The sequence below is a fragment of the Pseudophryne corroboree genome, chromosome 4, assembly GCF_028390025.1.
Source record: "Pseudophryne corroboree isolate aPseCor3 chromosome 4, aPseCor3.hap2, whole genome shotgun sequence".
NCBI classification, from domain to species: domain Eukaryota; kingdom Metazoa; phylum Chordata; class Amphibia; order Anura; family Myobatrachidae; genus Pseudophryne; species Pseudophryne corroboree.
In genome coordinates this window covers 126,907,299-126,930,298 of record NC_086447.1, presented here as the reverse complement: position 1 = coordinate 126,930,298, position 23,000 = coordinate 126,907,299, and the positions used below count along the sequence as shown (strand labels likewise).

The following is a 23,000-nucleotide window of genomic DNA, read 5'->3' as shown; positions in this document are numbered from 1 at the left end:
CGGATCCTCCGTGAGCATCTCTTGAAGTTCCGGGTACCAAGTTCTTCTTGGCCAATCCGGAGCCACTAGTATCGTTCTTACTCCCTTTTGCCGTATAATCCTCAGTACTTTTGGTATGAGAGGCAGAGGAGGGAACACATACACTGACTGGAACACCCACGGTGTTACCAGAGCGTCCACAGCTATTGCCTGAGGGTCTCTTGACCTGGCGCAATACCTGTCCAGTTTTTTGTTGAGGCGGGACGCCATCATATCCACCATTGGTTTTTCCCAACGGTTCACAATCATGTGGAAGACTTCTGGATGAAGTCCCCACTCTCCCGGGTGTAGATCGTGTCTGCTGAGGAAGTCTGCTTCCCAGTTGTCCACTCCCGGAATGAATACTGCTGACAGTGCTATCACATGATCTTCCGCCCAGCGAAGAATCCTTGCAGCTTCTGCCATTGCTGTCCTGCTTCTTGTGCCGCCCTGTCTGTTTACGTGGGCGACTGCCGTGATGTTGTCCAACTGGATCAACACCGGCTGACCCTGAAGCAGGGGTTTTGCCAGACTTAGAGCATTGTAAATCGCTCTTAGCTCCAGTATATTTATGTGAAGAGACATCTCCAGGCTTGACCATACTCCCTGGAAGTTTCTTCCCTGTGTGACCGCTCCCCAGCCTCTCAGACTGGCATCCGTGGTCACCAGGACCCAGTCCTGTATGCCGAATCTGCGGCCCTCTAACAGATGAGCACTCTGCAACCACCACAGAAGAGACACCCTTGTCCGTGGCGATAAGGTTATCCGCTGATGCATCTGCAGATGCGATCCGGACCATTTGTCCAGCAGATCCCACTGAAAAGTTCGTGCGTGGAATCTGCCGAATGGAATCGCTTCGCAAGAAGCCACCATCTTTCCCAGGACTCTTGTGCATTGATGCACAGACACTGTCCCTGGTTTTAGGAGGTTCCTGACAAGTTCGGATAACTCCCTGGCTTTCTCCTCCGGAAGAAACACCTTTTTCTGAACCGTGTCCGGAATCATTCCCAGGAACAGCAGACGTGTCGTCGGGGTCAACTGAGATTTTGGAAAATTCAGAATCCACCCGTGTTGTTGCAGCACTAGTTGGGTTAGTGCTACTCCGTCTTCCAGCTGTTCTCTGGACCTTGCCCTTATCAGGAGATCGTCCAAGTAAGGGATAATTAATACGCCTCTTCTTCGTAGAAGGATCATCATTTCGGCCATTACCTTGGTAAAGACCCGAGGTGCCGTGGACAATCCAAACGGCAGCGTCTGAAACTGATAATGACAGTTTTGCACCACGAACCTGAGGTACCCTTGATGTGAAGGGCAAATTGGGACATGCAGGTAAGCATCCTTTATGTCCAGGGACACCATAAAGTCCCCTTCTTCCAGATTCGCTATCACTGCTCTGAGTGACTCCATCTTGAACTTGAATTTTTGTATGTACAGGTTCAAAGATTTCAGATTTAGAATAGGTCTTACCGAGCCGTCCGGCTTCGGTACCACAAATAGCGTGGAGTAATACCCCTTTCCCTGTTGTAGGAGGGGTACCTTGACTATCACCTGCTGAGAAAACAGCTTGTGAATGGCTTCCAATACCGTCGCCCTGTCTGAGGGAGACGTTGGCAAAGCAGACTTTAGGAACCGGCGAGGGGGAGACTTCTCGAATTCCAACCTGTAACCCTGAGATACTACCTGCAGAATCCAGGGGTCCACCTGTGAGCAAGCCCACTGTGCGCTGAAATTCTTGAGTCGACCCCCCACCGCTCCTGAGTCCGCTTGTAAGGCCCCAGCGTCATGCTGAGGGCTTTGCAGAACCCTTGGAGGGCTTCTGTTCCTGGGCAGGGGCTGCTTGCTGCCCTCTCTTACCCCTTCCTCTGCCCCGAGGCAGATATGACTGTCCTTTTGTCCGCTTGTTCTTATAGGACCGAAAGGACTGCGGCTGAAAAGACGGTGTCTTTTTCTGTTGGGAGGGGGTCTGAGGTAAAAAAGTGGATTTTCCGGCAGTTGCCGTGGCCACCAGATCCGATAGACCGACGCCAAATAATTCCTCCCCTTTATACGGCAATACTTCCATATGTCGTTTGGAATCCGCATCACCTGACCACTGTCGCGTCCATAAACTCCTTCTGGCAGATATGGACATCGCATTTACTCTCGATGCCAGAGTGCAAATATCTCTCTGCGCATCTCGCATATAAAGGAAAGCATCCTTTAATTGCTCTATAGTCAATAAAATACTGTCCCTATCCAGGGTATCAATATTTTCAGTCAGGGAATCCAACCAGACGACCCCAGCACTGCACATCCAGGCTGAGGCGATGGCTGGTCGCAGTATAACACCAGTATGTGTGTATATACTTTTTAGGGTAGTTTCCAGTCTCCTATCCGCTGGATCCCTGAGGGCGGCCGTATCAGGAGACGGTAACGCCACTTGTTTTGATAAGCGTGTGAGCGCCTTATCCACCCTAGGGGGTGTTTCCCAGCGCGCCCTAACCTCTGGCGGGAAAGGGTATAATGCTAATAACTTTTTTGAAATTAGCATTTTTCTATCTGGGTTAACCCACGCTTCATCACATACATCATTTAATTCCTCTGATTCAGGAAAAACTACAGGTAGTTTTTTCACCCCCACATAATACCCCTTTTTGTGGTACTTGCAGTATCAGAGATATGCAAAGCCTCCTTCATTGCCGTGATCATATAACGTGTGGCCCTACTTGAAAATACGTTTGTTTCATCACCGTCGACACTAGATTCAGTGTCTGTGTCTGGGTCTGTGTCGACCGACTGAGGTAAAGGGCGCTTTACAGCCCCTGACGGTGTCTGAGACGCCTGGGCAGGTACTAACTGGTTTGCCGGCCGTCTCATGTCGTCAACTGATTTTTGTAATGTGCTGACATTATCACGTAATTCCATAAACAAAGCCATCCATTCCGGTGTCGACTCCCTGGGGGGTGACATCACCATTATCGGCAATTGCTCTGCCTCCACGCCAACATCGTCCTCATACATGTCGACACACACAGCAGACACACAGGGAATGCTCTTATCGAAGACAGGACCCCACTAGCCCTTTGGGGAGACAGAGGGAGAGTTTGCCAGCACACACCCAAGCGCTATAATATATATGGGAACAACCTTATATAAGTGTTGTTCCTTATAGCAGCTTAAATATATCCAATATATCGCCAAAAAATGCCCCCCCTCTCTGTTTTACCCTGTTTCTGTAGTGCAGTGCAGGGGAGAGTCCTGGGAGCCTTCCTCACAGCGGAGCTGAGCAGGAAAATGGCGCTGTGTGCTGAGGAGAATAAGCCCCGCCCCCTATTTCGGTGGGCTTTCCTCCCGTAGTTTTAGATAACTGGCATGGGTTAAATACATACATATAGCCTCAATGGCTATATGTGATGTATTCTTTTGCCATAAGGTATTAAAATATTGCTGCCCAGGGCGCCCCCAGCAGCGCCCTGCACCCTCCGTGACCGCTTGGTGTGAAGTGTGTGACAACAATGGCGCACAGCTGCAGTGCTGTGCGCTACCTTCATGAAGACTGAAGAGCCTTCTGCCGCCTGTTTCCGGACCTTCAATCTTCAGCATCTGTAAGGGGGGTCGGCGGCGCGGCTCCGGGACGAACCCCAGGGTGAGACCTGTGTTCCGACTCCCTCTGGAGCTAATGGTGTCCAGTAGCCTAAGAATCCAATCCATCCTGCACGCAGGTGAGTTGAAATTCTCTCCCCTAAGTCCCTCGATGCAGTGAGCCTGTTGCCAGCAGGACTCACTGAAAATAAAAAACCTAAAAAACTTTTTCTAAGCAGCTCTTTAGGAGAGCCACCTAGATTGCACCCTGCTCGGACGGGCACAAAAACCTAACTGAGGCTTGGAGGAGGGTCATGGGGGGAGGAGCCAGTACACACCACCTAATCCTAAAGCTTTATTTTTGTGCCCTGTCTCCTGCGGAGCCGCTATTCCCCATGGTCCTGACGGAGTCCCCAGCATCCACTTAGGACGTTAGAGAAAAGAGATAACACCTTTGGTAGGCAAGCGGGATTCGTCCGAAGTTCCGCTCTATCATCATGAAACACTAAATACGTTGGTTTGCATGACAAGGCACCCAATTCTGAAACACGCCTTGCTGAAGCTAAGGCTAGGAGAAAAACTGTTTTCCAAGTTAGAAACTTAACCTCCACTTGTCGTAAGGCTTAAAAAATTGAAGACTAAAAAAATCTAAAACCAGATTCAAGTCCCATGACGCTGTAGGTGGTATAAATGGAGGTTGTACTCTGAGGACACCTTGCAGGAAAGTGTAAACTGTTGGCAAAAGGGCCAAACGCCTTTGAAAGTAAATTGACAAGGCAGAAACCTGCACCTTTAGTGTAGATAAACGTAGTCCTCATCTAACCCAGTCTGTAAAAATAGCAAAAGACGGGATAACTTGAAAGATGTGTCGGAAACTTCAGAGCTTCACAGCACCCTATGTAGGCACGCCAAATCCTGTGATAATGAGCTGCCATAACTGACTTTCTAGCACGTAACATGGTTGGTATAACAGATTCTGGAATGCCCTCTCGTCTTAAGAGGGCAGTTTCAACAGCCACCCCGTCAAACGCTGCTGCACTAAATCGGGGAAAGGAACGGACCCTGTTGCAGCAGGTCCAGACGTAGCGGGAGCGGCATGGATCGTCTGCGAGTAGACCGCAGAGATCCAAAAACCACGCTCTCCAAGGCCAATGAGGTGCCACTAGTATGACTGTCGTGGACTCTCTCTTGATCCGCTTTAGCAACCGAGGAAGCAGCGGAAATGGTGGAAACAGATACACAAGGCTGTACGGCCACACGATTGTGAGAGCATCCACTGCCACTGCCTTTGGAGCTCGTGTTCTGGACACATACTGGGGTGTTTGATAATTTTGGCGAGATGCCATTAGATCCAGCTGTGGGTAACCCCACCGCTGGACCAACATCTGGAACACTTCTGGATTTAATGCTCATTCTCCTGGATGAAAATCCTGACGGCGGAGATAATCCGCCTCCCAGTTCTCCACTCCTGGAATGAACACTGCCAATAATATCACTTGATAATGTTCGGCCCAATTCAGGATTCGAGCAACTTCTCACATGGCCATACGACTTCGAGTTCCTTCTTGTTTGTTGATGTATGCGAGCGTTGTCTGACTGAACGTGAACAGTCTGAGACTGGAGCATGTGCACTGCCTGTCGCAGCGCGTTGTAAATTGCCCTGAGTTTCAGGACATTTATTGGCAGTAATCTTTCTCGGTCTGACCAGAAACCCTGAAATTGACGATGTAGGACCATAGCTCCCCAACCTCTGAGACTTGCTTCTGTTGTCAGCATTATCCAATTACAGACTCCGAACCGTTTTCCCGCGGTGAGATGCTGTACTTGGAACCACCAGAGTAGTGATACTCTGGTCCTTGGAGACAACCGCACCATCTGATAAATTTGAAGATGCGAGCCTGACCACTGTGCTAGAAGATCTAGCAGAAAAGGCCGTGAGAGAAATCTTCCGAACTGGAGTGCTTTGAAAGACGCCACCATCTTTCCTAACAGTCGAATGCACAAGTGCACCGAGACTGGTCGTGTTTGAGCACTAACTGTACCAGATGACGAATACATTGTGCATACTGGTCTGGCAGGTAAATTCGCTGATTCACCGTATCCAGAATCATTCCTAGGAACTGAATTCTTTGACACGGTACCAGGCTTGATTTCTTGAAGTTGACAACCAACCGTGCTGAACTAGTACATTGTACGTTAGTAAGGCATGCTGAAAGAGTATTTTTTAAGACGGAGCCTTGATGAGAAGGTCGTCTAAGAACGTAACAATTATCACTTCCAGGGAACTGAGATGAGCTATCATCACAGACATCAGCCTTGTGAATACCCGAGACGCTGATGAGAGGCCAAACGGTAATGCCTGAAATTGATAATGGCTTTGTTGTACTGCAAACCTTAAGTACGCCTGATGCGGTGGCCAAATGGGAAGTATGCATCCTTGAGATCCAGCGAAATCATGAATTCCTGTGGCTCTAAACCTGCAATCACTGTCCGCAGGGATTCCATCATGAATCTGTAGTAAGTGACGTACTGATTGAGCCCCTTCAGGTTCAATATCAGCATGACAGAGCCGTCCGGGTTTGGTACTACCAAAAGACTGGAATAATAACCTTGACCCTGTTGGTGAACCGGAACCTGAATAAAAACTGCTGAATTCACGAGAGATTGAACCGCGGTCTGCAGAACCGCCTTTTTGTTTTCTGATAGAGGCATGCCTGTCTCGAAAAACCGCATTGATGGACGACAATCGCACTATTTCTTGAAACCTTAGATCACTAAATTGCGGATCCACCCATCTGTGGATGTCTGAAACCACGCCAAATGAAACAATTGAAGGAGTGCTCATATCTGTCAGCGGAGTTGGTGTCCTGACGATGGTTAGTGGTTTGTTGAAAACCATGTCCTCTACCACGTCTAGTCTGTATGGTTGTTCCTCTAACACGGCCTTGAAAGGACTGAGGTATAAAAGATCTGAACACTGGTCCTTTTAGGAACTGGTGCGGGAATGGCAGGAAACCAGACTTTTTTTCCCGGTAGCCGGAGAAATCCATCATTTCCATTCAGGACCAAACAACATATTGCCAGTATAAGGCTACGTTTCCATTTCTCATTTGGACTCTGCTTCTGTCCAACAAGAACGCAGGCAAAGCGTCCGTCGGGTAGCAACTTGTGAGGCTGAAAAGCGAGAACAATCTGGCTGACATCCATAGAAACCGTACCTAAATACTCAGCAGTCTACCAGATGTGACCAGAAAGAAGCATAAGCTGGACTTAGAGAAGATCCTGCTGTACGCCCAACTTGCGCTGTGTTGCCCATGCAACGACAGCCTTGTTAACTCAAAGTTCTACTAGAGCAGGACTAGGCAACACCCCTACTGCTGTATATGTATACATTGACTTTAGACTAACCTCTAGCTTACGCTCTGACGGTTCTGTAAGCATAGCTGCAGCTGGGACTGGAATGGTGAACCTTTTTAAAGGTTTTGACACCGAGGAATCCACTGTTAGTGGATTTTCTGCGTTAGTTGTGATAGACTGTGGAAACAGGTAGTTAGACATAAACCGCCTTGGCTTATGTGGATTACTGATTCTTGAAAAACACCCAGGTGCTCTACTTCATCATTACAAATAGATTTCTCAGTCTCTGTAAAATTTAGAACCTGGCGTACTGCCCTGCTGAGATTATCAGTGGCCAGGCTATCAGTAATGTTCCCGCTGAGATATCAGGTTTGTCAGTGAATAGTCAGAATGCGACACAGTTGAAACCATAAATTTTGAGACAAACGACCTAAGGACTGAGCCATACCTGGACTTTTGTAAACTCTACAACGTCCTACACATATCCTGAGCCCACTCTGGCAGCTCAGACGGTATTAACCCAGCATGAGATCTAGCCGCCTCACAATCTTTAGCGCAGCAGCCAACTTTGTAGTTAAGTCAGTAATCACACCTCAGTGCCCGAGGAGGATCAGGGTAGAGGTTCGTATTTGGTTTGCAAGACACATCGTGCAAGTGGAAATTCATTAAAAACACACCGTCACAGATCTTGCAGACAACTGCTTTTAGAATTTTGCATTATTCTACTTATCATTCACATTGACAGATAGTACAACAGTGAAACACGTTCCACGACTGAGTCATTGAAATAAATTGTGTAAAAGTCAGAAATGCAGTGCACCTTAAACACACAAAATTAGTACATATGTGTTTCACAGAAATTCCCATTAACACCCCTGCACCCTCCAGTGGCCGAGTGTTGTAGTCGACAGCAACTTCTTGCAGGAAGAATCAGGAAGTAATGTTAAAATGGTGTCCTGCCATGTGCTTATGGCTAAGTGTTATATATATATATATATATATATATATATATATATATATATATATATATATATATATATTTTTATTTTTTTTGTCTAAGTCTATTTGTACCACTAATGCCTGCCTTGAAAACGGTGCTTGCAGCACCAAAACGTTGTCCGCTATAGGCATATTTACTATGGACGCAATTCAGTAAAAAACTGTGTTGACTATATTCTGCGAGTGCCAGTCTTCTGTATCTGCTATCATCACCACTACTGAAGGCACCCACCAAAACCACTCCAGCACTGAGTGACGGTTCTACTCTGCATTATACACACACACACACACACACACACACACACACACACACTTTTGCAAAGAAAAAAGGGGTTTATTCCTTACAGAAGAAACATCTGGACATGATCCTAGTACTACCCTTTGGGCTGTAGTACTAGGATCATGTCCAGATGTTTCTTCTGTAAGGAATAAACCCCTTTTTTCTTTTCATAATCGAAACCTGAGTGCTGGTCTTTTCTTCTTTTCTTTTGCAAAAGTGAGTGTCTGTATCAATTTCCAGGACCCTGCACCACCATGTCAATTTTATTTGATTTTTACTGAGCGCTGTCATTTTGCTATGTTTTGTATATATATATATATATATATATATATATATATATATATATATACACATACATACACACATATGCATATAGAATGACCCGTGGCAGCCATGGAGCTGTACGCGGGCGGCGGGAGAAGCAAGCCGCGGGAGCCCTGGAGCGGTCTGCGGCCGTAGTGCAGGTCTGTGGCCGTAGTGCAGGGAGAGGAGAGCCACAGCAGCCAAGGAGCTGTCTGCGGCGGGAGTGCAGGGACAGGCGAGCCGCGGCAGCCATGTAGCTGTCCGTGGCTGTACTTACAGGCTGCATAGTCTGGCTGGCGGTAAAGCGCAAGTGGGACCCGGGAAGCGGAGGACGCCCAGCGGCGGCAGCGTGGCTGACCGCGGCTGGGCTGTGGATTCACAATAAGCAGCGCACTACAGGATCCCCGCATGGCAGGCAGCAGCGTGAGCTGTCCGCCCCGCACCCCATGCAAAGGAGCGGCGGCAGTGTGAGCTGCATAACTGCTCATTACCGGAATCCAACGGAGGCTTCTCTTCCAAGCTCTGTCCAGCTCCTTGATGCAGCCTCAGGCTGCAATCAGCTCTGCTGATTTGTGGTCTATGGTGGGGCTCCTCTGCTGAGCACCGACAAGTCATCTGCTGCAGTCTGCAGTCACCACAATCCCGGACCCAAGATTCATAATAAGCTGGGAAGGGATGGAGTGTAAAAACAAAAAGAAAAATTAAAAATCTAGTCCAAAATAGAAGTAATCTGTGGAGGAATCGTCCACCTGTACCATCCCGACTGAGGCACAGAAAAAATAGGATTTTGGTACTTACCAGGTAAATCCTTTTCTTTGAATCCATAGGGGGCACTGGAGTACTCTTGGGATATGGACGGCTTCCGTAGGAAACAGGGCACTGAATATTTAAATTTAGAACACTCCACCCCTCCATATCCCAGAGAACCTCAGTGTTTTTTACTGAGCCGAACAGGAGCTATAGAGAGGTTGACAATGGAGTATTACATATAACATAACAGACAACAATGAAGTTGACACATAACGTTACTGACAACTAAACAGTTGACACCATAACCAGCACTTGATAATTTGAACCAGTCGGTGAGAGTGTGTTACCATAAGATCCCCTGAACTTACCACTAACCAGGTAAAACTGCTCTGGGTGGGCGTCCAGTGCCCCCTATGGATTCAAAGAAAAGGATTTACCTGGTAAGTACCAAAATCCTATTTTCTTTTTCATCCACTAGGGGTCACTGGAGTACTCTTGGGACGTACCAAAGCTTCCCCCGTGGGCGGGAGAACTGTTTGGCACCTGTAACACTAGGCGGCCAAAGCTAGATGCTGATGCCGCAAACGTATCAAACTTGTAAAAGCGCACAAACGTGTGCACTGAAGACCATGTAGCCGCACGGCAAAGCTGCGTCGTAGAAGCTCCACGACCAGCTGCCCATGAAGTTCCCACAGAACGTGTGGAATGAGCTGTTACTGATGTAGGCGGCTGTAACCTAGCATTAAGGTAAGCCTGACGTATGGTCAGTTTTATCCATCTGGATAAGGTCTGCTTAGACGCTGGCCAACCCATCTTGGCAGCATCATAGAGAACAAACAACGTATCCGTCTTACGAACTGTAGACGTCCGGGATACATAAACGCGTAAAGCGCGTACCACATCCAGAGTTCCAGAATGTGCTGTTAACACAGGAACTACTACTGGTTGATTGATGTGAAAAGATGACACTACCTTTGGTAAGAAAGCGGGATTCATCCGAAGTTCCGCTCTGTCATCATGAAACACCAAATACAGTGGCTTGCATGACAAGGCACCCAAATCTGAAACACGCCTTGCTGAAGCTAAGGCTAGAAGAAAAATTGTTTTCCAAGTGAGAAACTTTATATCCACTTGCTGTAAGGGTTCAAAATATGAAGACTGTAAGAAATCTAAAACCAGATTCAAGTCCCATGGCGCTGTAGGTGGAATGAATGGAGGCTGTACTCTGAGGACACCCTGCAGAAAAGTGTGTACCGACGGCAATAGAGCCAATCGTCTTTGAAAGTAAATTGACAACGCAGATACCTGCACCTTTAGTGTAGACAAACGCAGTCCTCCATCTAACCCCGTCTGGAGAAATAACAAAAGACGGGATAACTTGAAAGCTGATGTCGGAAACTTCCGAGCTTCACACCAACCTATATAGGCACGCCAAATTCTGTAATAATGAGCTGCCGTAACTGGCTTCCTAGCACGTAACATGGTTGGTATAACAGATTCCGGAATGACCTCTCTTCTCAAGAGGGCGGTCTCAACAGTCACCCCGTCAAACGCAGCCACGCTAAATCGGGGTAAAGGAACGGACCCTGTTGTAACAAGTCCGGACGTAGAGGGAGCGGCCAAGGATCGTCTGCGAGTAGTCCGTGGAGATCCGAGAACCAAGCTCTTCGAGGCCAATGAGGCCTCGAAGGCCTGACTCTCTTTTGATCCGTTTTAGCACTAGAGGGAGCAGCGGAAACGGTGGAAACAGACGGCCACGCGATTGTGAGAGCATCCACTGCCACTGCCTTTGGATCTCTCGTTCTGGACACATACTGGAGTGTTTGGTGATTGTGGCGAGACGCCATCAGGTCCACCTGAGGGTAACCCCACCTCTGAACCAACATGTGAAACACCTCTGGATTTAATGCCCATTCTCCTGGATGAAAATCCCGACGGCTGAGATAATCCGCCTCCCAGTTGTACACTCCCGGAATGAACACTGCCGAGAATATCACCTGGTGATATTCTGCCCAATTGAGGATTCGAGCTACTTCCAGCATTGCCATGCGGCTTCTTGTTCCTCCTTGTTTGTTGATGTATGCGACTGCCGTTGCGTTGTCTGACTGCACTTGGACAGTCTGAGAGCGAAGCATGTGCACTGCTTGTCGTAGTGCATTGTAAATTGCGCGGAGTTCCAGGACATTTATAGACAGCAATCTTTTGTGATCCGCCCAGAGACCCTGGAGTTGACAATTTTGAACTACAGCTCCCCAACCTCTGAGACTCGCGTCCGTCGTTAGAATTATCCAATTCCAGCCGCCGAATAGTTTCCCTGCGGTTAAATTGTGTTCCTTGAGCCACCAGAGTAGAGACACCCTTGCCCTTGGTGACAACCTCACCCTGTGGTGAATCTGCCGATGCGAGCCCGACCACTGTGCGAGCACATCCAGTTGAAAAGGACGTGAGTGAAATCTTCCGAACTGAAGCGCTTCGAAAGCCGCCACCATTGTTCCTAAGAGGCGAATGCACAAATGTACCGAGACTGTGCGTGGCTTGAGCACTAATTGTACTAGATGGCGAATAATCTGTACTTTCTGTTGTGGTAGGTAAATTCTTTGATTTACCGTATCGAGAATCATACCTAGGAATTGAAGGCGTTGAGACGGAATGAGATGTGATTTTTTGAAGTTGACAATCCAACCGTGGTGAACTAGTACATTGTACGTTAGCAGCGCATGTTGGAGAAGCATCTGTTGAGACGGGGCTTTGATGAGCAGATCGTCTAAATACGGAACTATTGTCGCTCCCAGGGATCTGAGATGAACTATCGTCACAGACATCACTTTGGTGAATACCCGAGGCGCTGACGATAGGCCAAACGGTAGAGCCTGAAACTGGTAATGGTTTTGGCGCATTGCAAACCGCAAGAACCTGTGATGAGGCTGCCAAATCGGAATGTGTAAGTACGCATCCTTGAGATCTAGCGCAATCATGGATTCCTTTGGCTCTAAACTTGCAATCACTGAGCGCAGAGATTCCATCTTGAATCTGTAATAAGTTACGTACCGATTGAGACCCTTTAAGTTCAATATTGGCCTGACTGAGCCATCCGGCTTCGGTACCACAAACAGACTGGAATAATAACCCTGACGGTGTACAGGGACCGGAATCAAAACTGCTGAATCCAGTAGGGACTGAATGGCAATTTGCAGAACTGCCCTCTTGTCGTCCGACAGAGGCAGTCCTGTCTTGAAAAACCACAGTGGCGGAAGACAGTCGAACTCTATTTTGTAACCTCTTAACACTAAATTGCGGATCCACCCATCCGCGGATGTCTGGAACCACGCCAAATGGAACGTCTGAAGGCGTGCTCCCACAATCGGAGAACCGAGATGGGCTGGTAGCCCGTCATGCCACTGGCTTGTCGGTAACCTTAGCGTCCTGACGACTTGTGTTGATATGTTGGAAACCACATCCACGTCTACCAGGCGTGGTTGTTCCTCTGCCACGTCCGCGAAAGGACTGAGGTCTAAAGGATTTGAACGAAGGTCCAGAGTGCCTCCGGTGGAGGCAATGGTAAGAAAACCGACTTTCCTCCCGTAGCCTCAGAAATCCATGTGTCCAATTCAGGACCAAACAACTTCTTGCCATCGTAAGGTAACGCCTCTATACCTCGTTTGACCTCTGCCTCCGCTTGCCAAGAACGCAGCCAGAGTGCTCGTCGTGCCGTAACTAGCGACGATGAAATACGAGAAGTGAGCTGACAGACGTCAGTAGAAGCTGTACAGAGATACTCCGCAGCCTCACACATTTGATCAGCAAGAAGTATAAGGTGTTCGTCATGTAGGGCAGACTTGAGTTCTGTTATCCATACTATGAGCGCCTTAGTGACCCAGATACCAACCAAGCCAGGTCTCAGCAGCACTCCTGCTGCTAAATACATGGACTTTAGCATAGTTTCTAGTTTGCGATCTGAAGGGTCTTTAAGCGTAGTAGCCGCTGGCACTGGTATGGTTAATTTCTTTGTAAGCTTCGACACTGACGAATCAACTATTGGTGGATTCTCCCATGTACATGTCACCGAGTCTGGAAACGGGTAACTAGACTTAAATCTGCGAGGTATAGAAAACCGTTTATCTGGAGTCTGTCGTGTTTCTACTAACATCTTATTAAGAGACTCCGAAACAGGAAAACACATTGGAGTTCTCTGTCGTTTAGTAAATACGACCTGATCATTTGTCAGGGGCTCCTCAGTTTCTGTAAACTTGAGAGACTGACGCACCGCTCTGATGAGATTATCAATACCTGAGCTGTTAAAATCCTCACTATCTGACTCCACTTCGCCCTCCTCACCCTCATCTTGTGCCGTGAGGTCTGGCATGGAATCATCAGAATGCAACATAGCAGAAACTGGTAAATCATAAGACATATGAAATTTATCCTGTCTACCCAAAATGGATTTGGACCTTTTCGCAAGGCTGAGATGCCTCCGGAAGGTCTGGCGGTCTCACCCTAGACTCAGATCTTGCCGCTTCCCGCTCTTGTCGAGCGGCGGTCAATTCTGATTGCAACCCAGCCAGTACAGTGGCTAGCATTTCCCATGGAGGGTCCGGGGATGAAACTGGCTTTAACACCGGAGCAGAAATTGTATTTGTAGCTGAATCCACAAAACATACTGGACATGTGGTAGATCCATCCGATAACACACTGCTACAGACTTTGCAGTGATGCTTTTTAATTTTTGCTGGTGCCTTACTCATTATGGCGACAGACAATACAATACACAAAAAAACAGACACTTGGCCGACTCAGTAAAATAGTACGAAGGTGTCTCTATATATATATCTGGCCAAGTGCAGTACACGTGGCCAGTACTATGAAATGTGATCCCAAATTCCCACTAACACCCCTGCGCCTCCGGTGGAGTAGAGATGTAGTACTGGAACGTTCTGGAATCACAGCAGGAAGACACAGGAAGCATGGTTAAAATGGCTGCCATGCTTACACTTATAATCACAGTGCAGGTTACAAGCATATAAACTGACATCTATATGAAAATCCTGTGTAATTAACCCTGCAGCCTAGCATACTGCTGTTGCTGCAGGTTATCCCCCCTCATGCCGCTGATTGCACCCTCTGCTAGCAGTTCTGTAATGCCCCCCCCCTATATGCTCTGTTGCGGATGCAGTGCGGGGCGGGCAGCGAGTAGCGTGTGGGGCCACCAGCGGGACGCGCTGGGACCGACAGCGGGGAGCGCGTCTTGCAGCGGCCGGAGCAGCGGTGGGGGCCGGAGCAGCGGCGGCGGGTGGGCGGTCTGTAGAGGGATCCCGGCGCCATCAGCGTAAAGAAAACAATGTCCCCACACAGCGGGGCGGCAGCGGGAGCTGACCGCCCCGTTCAACATACCGTGACTCCTGCTGCTGTGGTGAGGCTCCGACGGGGCTTCTCTGCAAGCGCCGGCCAGCCTGTGCAGGAAGTCAGTATGGCTTTGAGGGTGCTCATTCAGTGAGGACCGACACGCCACAGCTGCTAGTAGCAGCTTGCACTATCCCTGACCCTGCCTTATGGAAGGGGGAAAGGGATGTGTATGAAAAAATAAAAATATTCAAAAGAATTGTGGACCAAGCCACAGACCTGTTGCTACTTCGAGCACAGAAAAAACACTGAGGTACTCTGGGATATGGAAGGGTGGAGTGTTCTAAATTTAAATATTCAGTGCCCTGTTTCCTACGGAAGCCGTCCATATCCCAAGAGTACTCCAGTGACCCCTAGTGGATGAAAAAGAAACACTGAAGTCTCAATGGGAGTATGGAGGGGGTGGAGAGTTACTAATTTAAATATTTAAATGTGCCTATCCCTGCTAACACCCGTCCATATCCCAAGAGTACTCCAGTGACCCCTAGTGGATGAAAAAGAAATGACTGCTGTGACGCAGCGTCCTCTAGAGGGAGCTTTAATATGTCCCGTATAGCCACAATTAGGGGTTCAATACCCTGAGCAGAATCAGTATCCCCACTAACAGGATCTAGGTCATCCTCATTCTCCTGTATATCCTCATCTGTATCGGAGAGTAGAGCAGGTAACCCACGCTTCTGTGGACCTGCATGAGGGAGGGGGGGCTGTACATCTGCCCTAGCAGCTAAATCTGCAACAGCTTGTTGTAGTAGCTGAGTCTTCTGCACATTAGCAGAGAGCTGGGATGACATATCTGACATCATAGTTTTAAGTGACCCTAACCAGTGGGACTCAGGACCCTCTCCCCTAGACCGTTCATTGATTTGTGAAGAATGACTGCATTGTTCACATGAAACAGAATCAGTAGATAATGGAGAGAATCTGGTGTGACATACACTGCACAGTTTGTGTTTACCCATGTTTCACAGTAAGCACAACAACATACACACAGTGATATTGCAAGCCACCCTACTGTATGTGAGAGGAGAGAGAGAGAGAGAGAGAGAAAGAAAGAAAGAAAGAAAGAGAGGACACCAGCACACTATAATACTGTAAACCAGTGGTTTCCAAACTTTTTTAAATAACGGCGCCCTAGAATATCAGAATTTTTTTCACGGCACCCCTAGGCCAAAAATTTCTGATTGAGAAATTTAGAAATAAATATTACATGAAGTAGATCGAGTTTATATGTCATCCTTAGGGTCAGTTGTGTGGCGAGGGACAAGATTTGCTTCTGTTTGGCCACATATTTTATGACTGGCAGCCACCAGCACTGGTTTTGCCTATTATATTGACCATGAATAATTTGAATTGGTCCTGGACCACCAACCCAGAGCACCCCTGCAAGTGTCCCGAGGCACCCCAGGGAGCCACGGCATACAGTTTGGGAACCTCTGCTGTAAACACTAACAAATTCTATCCTAAATAGGATTTATATAGTGTACACAAGCGGCTCTCCCCCTTTGCTACACCCTGTACCAGATATCCAGCGTGGCTGAGGATCAGGAAGCGCTGTGTGTGCCAAAACGCCTCAGATCCCGCTCTGAGGTAGCTCCACCACCTCCAATGGCGCCTAATGGGACCACCTCCTCCAATGGGACCTAATATTATTATACTGGCAAAGTCTCAGTTTTAGCGCAAAACCTCACAAGTGATAGTCAAGCGTTTGTGCCAGTTTCCACATGGGGGATCATAGCAGGACCCCCCTGGGAGGGTCCCGTATGCCACGCCTGTGGTCAGCCGCACTTTGAACCGGGGTACTCCCCTAGCGGGGTCCCCGGTTTGCACTCACCACCGATGTCACCTTCAGGCAGCGTTATGGCCTGTACACACTGGCCGATATATCGGCTGTTCTCTTGAACGGCCGATATATCGCGGGTCTGTCGGCCAGTGTGTACGGCCGATACGTCTGCAGCACAGCCGACGGCCAATATATCTAACGATATATTGGCGCGTCGCTGTGTGTGTACGGCGGTCGGCCGACCGCCCGTACACATGCTGCGGCGGCCGGCGGTGATTGACAGCTGAACTGGGCGGGCATGTGTACACGCTCGCCCAGTTCATGACGTCAGTCCCCGACGGATCGGGCAGTGTGTATGCACAGCACACTGCCCGATCCGTCCATAGATATATCTGCAAATCAATTGATCTGCAGATATATCTTTCCAGTGTGTACCCACCTTTAGGGGTGTGCAGCATGCTGCGGCTGTGACAGCCAAAGCGCAGTGCCCCGCTGAACAACCCCCCCTCAGGACGGTGGTCCTGCAGCGGGGAAGCGGCTCTGCACCTCGTAAGGCTGGTGACCCCCCCCCCCCCCCCCCCCAAACTCCATGGTGCAGGTATGCTGTTACCCAAACAGCATACTGAAAATAACAAACAGAAAGCAAAGAAATTGAAGAAATTCTGGCGCTCAAAGATGTGCATCCTCTCCTGAGGGTACTTTTTTCTAACCTGCCTGTGGGAGGGGATAGAGGGGAGGAGCCAGCACACCTAGTAGAAGAAATTTAAAGTGCACTATAACCCATCGTACTAGATTTCCCCAATATCCCTTATGGATGCTAGAGAAATGTATCATTGTGTATGCAAAGTACAATAGCAGAATAGCTAGATGGCAATATTGTCTAAATGCGTGACAAATGCCATAATACTGCAGTCACGTGTAGCATGCGGTGCCTTTAATACAGGGGAGGCCTGGAAACAGCACAAGGTGGGGCCGTTCCAAATGCATTACAGGTTGAGTCTCCCCTATCCAAAATGCTTGGGACCAGAGGTACTTTGGATATGGGATTTTTCCGTATTTTGGAATAATTGCATACCATAGTGAGATATCATGGTGATGGGACCTAAATCTAAGCACAGAATGCATTTATGTTACATATACACCTTATACACACAGCCTGAAGGTCATTTTAGCCAATATTTTTTAGAACTTTGTGCATTAAACAAAGTGTGTGTACATTCACACAATTCATTTATGTTTCATATACACCCTATTCACACAGCCTGAAGGTCATTTAATACAATATTTTTAATAACTTTGTGTATTAAACAAAGTTTGTGTACATTGAGACATAAAAAAACAAAGATTTTACTATCTCACTCTCACTCAAAAAAGTCCGTATTTCGGAATATTCCGTATTTCGGAATATATGGATATGGGATACTCAACCTGTATAATAATCTGCTGTTTATGCATTTTGACAAATAATGGGCAACACTTCCATTCTCATTTACAGGAAAGAAATAAGTAAGAGCTGTACTCTGCAGGTCTCCAGGACACACATCACTGATGCTGTACCTTTCACAATGTCACAGAAAACAATAGAACACTAAACACAGTACTGTACCTTGGAGTAGTCCTCGGATAAGATGTCAAATTTAACCACTGCAAAAAAAAAAAAAAAAAACACAATAGATCAGAGAAAGAGTTGATCGCCCCAGGACACCTAACATGCAGATGTGAGACGAATTGTTACTATGTGGATTTTAGGCGATTACTCCCCTGAATCACACAGGGCTATTTACTATTAACTAAAATACAATAGAACAATCTGTCATGTTATTATCATCCTGCAATATATAACAAGAAATTGGATGGCTAAAGGAGCACCAGAGGGGTCGGAGTGCCCTAGTTCCCCTCAAGAGTCACGATCAGCTGTGCCACATACATGAGAATTATTCTAAAGGTTACTGCATAGGAAATTGCTGTTGCCGACAGCAGCCCACACAGACATTTGCTTCATTTTAAAAATGTTCTAGGAAAGCGACATACTGAGTGTGATCGTGACTCCTATGAGCATCATCTCTACTACAGAGAAACCTGACATTCTCCATGAATGTCCTAATGACTATGATTGGCTGTGATGACTAAGGAGCTGATTAACAGTCGCAAAGAGGAGGCAGAATTGAGGTTACAGAGTTAGCGTAAGGCAGTCAGGCTATCCCAAACTATAGCCACCTTGTGTGCGACTCAGAATCAGCAAGTTTGACAAATTAAATTGAAAAAGAAAACAAAAAAAACACCTCTCTCTTAGACATTATTGGGGCATCCTGCGCACTTCCATTTCAGGGGTGTGGTATGGTCAGGAGACCACCGGTCAGCATACCGACGCCGGGGTCCCGGCGGGGAGGGGCGAGTGCAGCAAGCCCCTTGAGGGCTCGCTGAGCGCAGTCCCCGCTGTGGGCTCGGTGGTGACCGGATTCTATTCCCGCTCTATGGGTATCATGGACACCCACGAGTGGAAATAGTCCCTGTTGGTCAGCCTGCCGACCGTCGGGATAGTGAGGGGTCAGGATGTTGGTTCAGGACATGTGACCGGTGGTCGGGTCACATGAATACCACCCCCATTTCAGAGTAATGCTGAGACACCATAAAACTATGTGAGGGTTGTGTATAGCCACAGACTACTTAGAGGCAGGCCAGCCCCACTGGCGAGCGTCAAAGATAACAGACTGTCTGACTTCCAAAAGTACACGGTCCGGGCCACATAAACCTTCAACGCCCGGATAATATACAGGAAGAACAGAGGGCTATCAGCATCCAATAGATAACAAGCCAGTAACACAATATTAAATCAGGTTCAAACGGAGAACTACTTTGGGTTGGAAATATAGATGAATACGGAGTACCACTCGGTTAGAGTACAAAATCATGAAACGAGGAATAGCAGACAGCGCCGCTAACTCAGACCCTCCGAGCGGAGGCAATGGTAACAGAAATAAGTAAACCACCACAGGACAATTTACTCCAGAGCCTCAAAAGGAGGCAGCAAATACCAAACTGAGATCCAAAGGCGGGACAGGCGGAAAAACAGCATTTGTATATGCAGAACTACCTGCATAAACATCCGCCTTTGTAACAGGAAGAACAATGACAAAATATGACCCTTTAGCGAAGAACGCATGAGACCCTGAGACAACCTAGTGTCACAACTGAGGGCTGGTGCAGACTATGGAAAACCTCAGTTGTAGGGGCTGAGGGGTACTTAAACCTGGGAGGTAAGAAAGGACCCCTGGACATGCGTGTGGACCTACAGTACCAGTACCCGAAGGCGTGACCTAAACAACTGAACTTATGTTCAACGGGTTTTATTAAGAACGCAGTTTGCAGTATGGTATACAAGGAATAACAAGTCACAGTTCCTAGAAGTGCAATAGGAAGATCCTAGGTGTGGTACAAACAGGAGACAGTCTTTAAAGGACTTGGAGGTGGTATGTCCTTTACCAACACCTATGCGCTCAGAAGCGGATTGGGAAACCGGAAATGACCAGCTGAGGTGATGCAGAAGCTGGTGACTGTGTTATAATAGGATTTTGGTACTTACCAGGTAAATCCTTTTCTTTGAATCAATAGGGGGCACTGGAGTACTCTTGGGATATGGACGGCTTTAGCAGGACAAGCACTGAATATTTAAATTTAGTAACTCTCCTCCCCTCCATACTCCCAGAATACCTCAGTGTTTTTTTACTGAGCCGAACAGGAGCGATAGATAGGATGAACAATGGAGAATTACATATAACATTGTAACATAACGGACAACAATAAAGTTGACACATAACGTAACGGACAACTAAACAGTTGACACCATAACTGATATAACTTGAACCTTTGAACATTTCTGTGAGAATGTGTTCCCATAAGATCCACTGAACTTACCACAAAACAAGTAAAACTGCTCTGGGTGGGCGTCCAGTGCCCCCTATGGATTCAAAGAAAAGGATTTACCTGGTAAGTACCAAAATCTAATTTTCTTTTTCATCCACTAGAGGTCACTGGAGTACTCTTGGGACGTACCAAAGTTTCCCCCTTGGGCAGGAGAGCTGTTTGGCACCTGTAACACTAGACGGCCAAAGCTAGATGCTGATGCTGCAAACCTATCAAACTTGTAAAAGCGCACAAACGTGTGCACTGATGACCATGTAGCCGCATGGCAAAGCTGCGTCGTAGAAGCCCCACGACCAGCTGCCCATGAAGTTCCCACAGAACGTGTGGAATGAGCTGTTACTGATGTAGGCGGCTGTAGCCTAGCATGAAGGTAAGCCTGACGTATGGTCAGTTTAATCCATCTGGATAAGGTCTGCTTGGAAGCTGGCCAACCCATCTTGGCAGCATCATAGAGAACAAACAATGTATCCGTCTTACAAACTGTAGACGTTCGGGCTACATAAACGCGTAGTGCGCGTACCACATCCAAAGTTCCTGAATCATCTGTTAACACAGGAACTACTATTGGTTGATTGATGTGAAAAGATGACACTACTATTGGCAAGAAAGCGGGATTCGTCCGAAGTTCCGCTCTGTCATCATGAAACACCAAATACGGTGGCTTGCATGACAAGGCACCCAAATCTGAAACACGCCTTGCCGAAGCTAAGGCTAGGAGATAAATTGTTTTCCAAGTGAGAAACTTAACCTCCACTTGTTGTAAGGGTTCAAAATATGAAGACTGTAAAAAATCTAAAACTAGATTCAAATCCCATGGCACTGTAGGTGGTATAAATGGAGGCTGTACTCTGAGGACACTTTGCAGGAAGGTGTGTACAGACGCCAAAAGAGCCAAACGTCTTTGAAAGTAAATTGACAAGGCAGAAACCTGCACCTTTAGTCTAGACAAACGTAGTCCTCCATCTAACCCCGTCTGGAGAAATAACAAAAGACGGGATAACTTGAAAGACTATGTCGAAAACTTCCGAGCTTCACACCAACCGATATAGGCACGCCAAATTCTTTGATAAAGAGCTGCCATAAACGGATTCCTAGCACGTAACATGGTTGGTATAACAGATTCCGGAATACCCTCTCTTCTTAAGAGGGCGATCTCAACAGCAACCCCGTCAAACGCAGCAGCGCTAAATGGGGGTAAAGGAACGGACCCTGTTGTAACAGGTCCGGACGTAGTGGGAGTGGCCAAGGATCGTCTGCGAGCAGACCGTGGAGATCTGAGAACCATGCTCTCCGAGGCCAATGAGGCGCCACTAGTATGACTGTGGCGGACTCTCGTTTGATCCGTTTCAGCAACAGAGGGAGCAGCGGAAACGGTGGAAACAGATACACGAGGCTGTACGGCCACGCGATTGTGAGAGCATCCACTGCCACTGCCTTTGGATCTCGCGTTCTGGCCAAATACTGGGGCGTTTGGTGATTGTGGCGAGATGCCATCAGGTCCACTTGTGGGTAACCCCACCTCTGAACCAACATGTGAAACACTTCTGGATTTAATGCCCATTCTCCTGGATGAAAATCCTGACGGCTGAGATAATCCGCCTCCCAGTTGTCCACTCCCGGAATGAACACTGCCGACAATATCACTTAGTGATGCTTGGCCCAATTGAGGATTCGAGCTACTTCCCGCATGGCCATGTGGCTTCTCGTTCCTACTTGTTTGTTGATGTACGCGACCGCCGTCGCGTTGTCCGACTGCACCTGGACAGTCTGAGACCGGAGCATGTGCACTGCTTGTCGTAGCGCATTGTAAATTGCCCGGAGTTCCAGGACATTTATAGACAGCAATCTTTCGTGATCCGCCAAGAGACCCTGGAGCTGGCAATTTTGAACCACAGCTCCCCAACCTCTGAGACTCGCGGCCGTCGTTAGAATTATCCAATTCCAGACGCCGAACCTTTTCCCTGCGGTGAGATTGTGTACTTTGAGCCACCAGAGTAGAGATACTCTGGCCCGTGGAGACAACCGTACCATCTGTTGAATCTGCAGATGCGAGCCCGACCACTGTGCGAGCACATCCAGTTAAAAAGGACGTGAGGGAAATCTTCCGAACTGAAGCGCTTCGAAAGCCGCTACCCTTTTCCCTAACAGTCGAATGCACAAATGTACCGAGAATGTGCGTGGCTTGAGCACTAACTGTACCAGATGACGAATACTCTGTACTTTCTGTTCTGGTAGGTAAATTCTTTGATTCACCGTATCGAGAATCATTCCTAGGAATTGAAGTCGGAATCAGATTCGATTTCTTGAAGTTGACAATCCAACCGTGCTGAACTAGCACATTGTATGTTAGCAACGCATGTTGGAGGAGCATCTGTTGAGACAGAGCTTAGATGAGTAGATCGTCCAAGTACGGGACTATTATCACTCCCAGGGATCTGAGATGAGCTATCATCACAGACATCACTTTGGTGAATACCCGAGGCGCTGACGAGAGGCCAAACGGTAGAGCCTGAAACTGGTAATGGTTTTGCCGTACCGCAAACCGTAAGAACCTCTGATGAGGTGGCCAAATTGGAATGTGTAAGTACGCATCCTTGAGATCCAGCGCAATCATGAATTCCTGTCGCTCTA

At 47.7% G+C, this 23,000-nt stretch overlaps 1 protein-coding gene across 1 annotated transcript in view; it reads right to left on the bottom strand.

Annotated features, from left to right (window-relative positions):
• NOL10 (nucleolar protein 10) overlaps positions 1-23,000 on the bottom strand; it is a 163,150-nt gene that overhangs the window by 104,635 nt on the left and 35,515 nt on the right. The window contains exon 5 of the mRNA XM_063915418.1: positions 18,052-18,089. Coding sequence (XP_063771488.1) covers positions 18,052-18,089 — 38 coding nt within the window. The remainder of the gene's footprint in view (positions 1-18,051; positions 18,090-23,000) is intronic.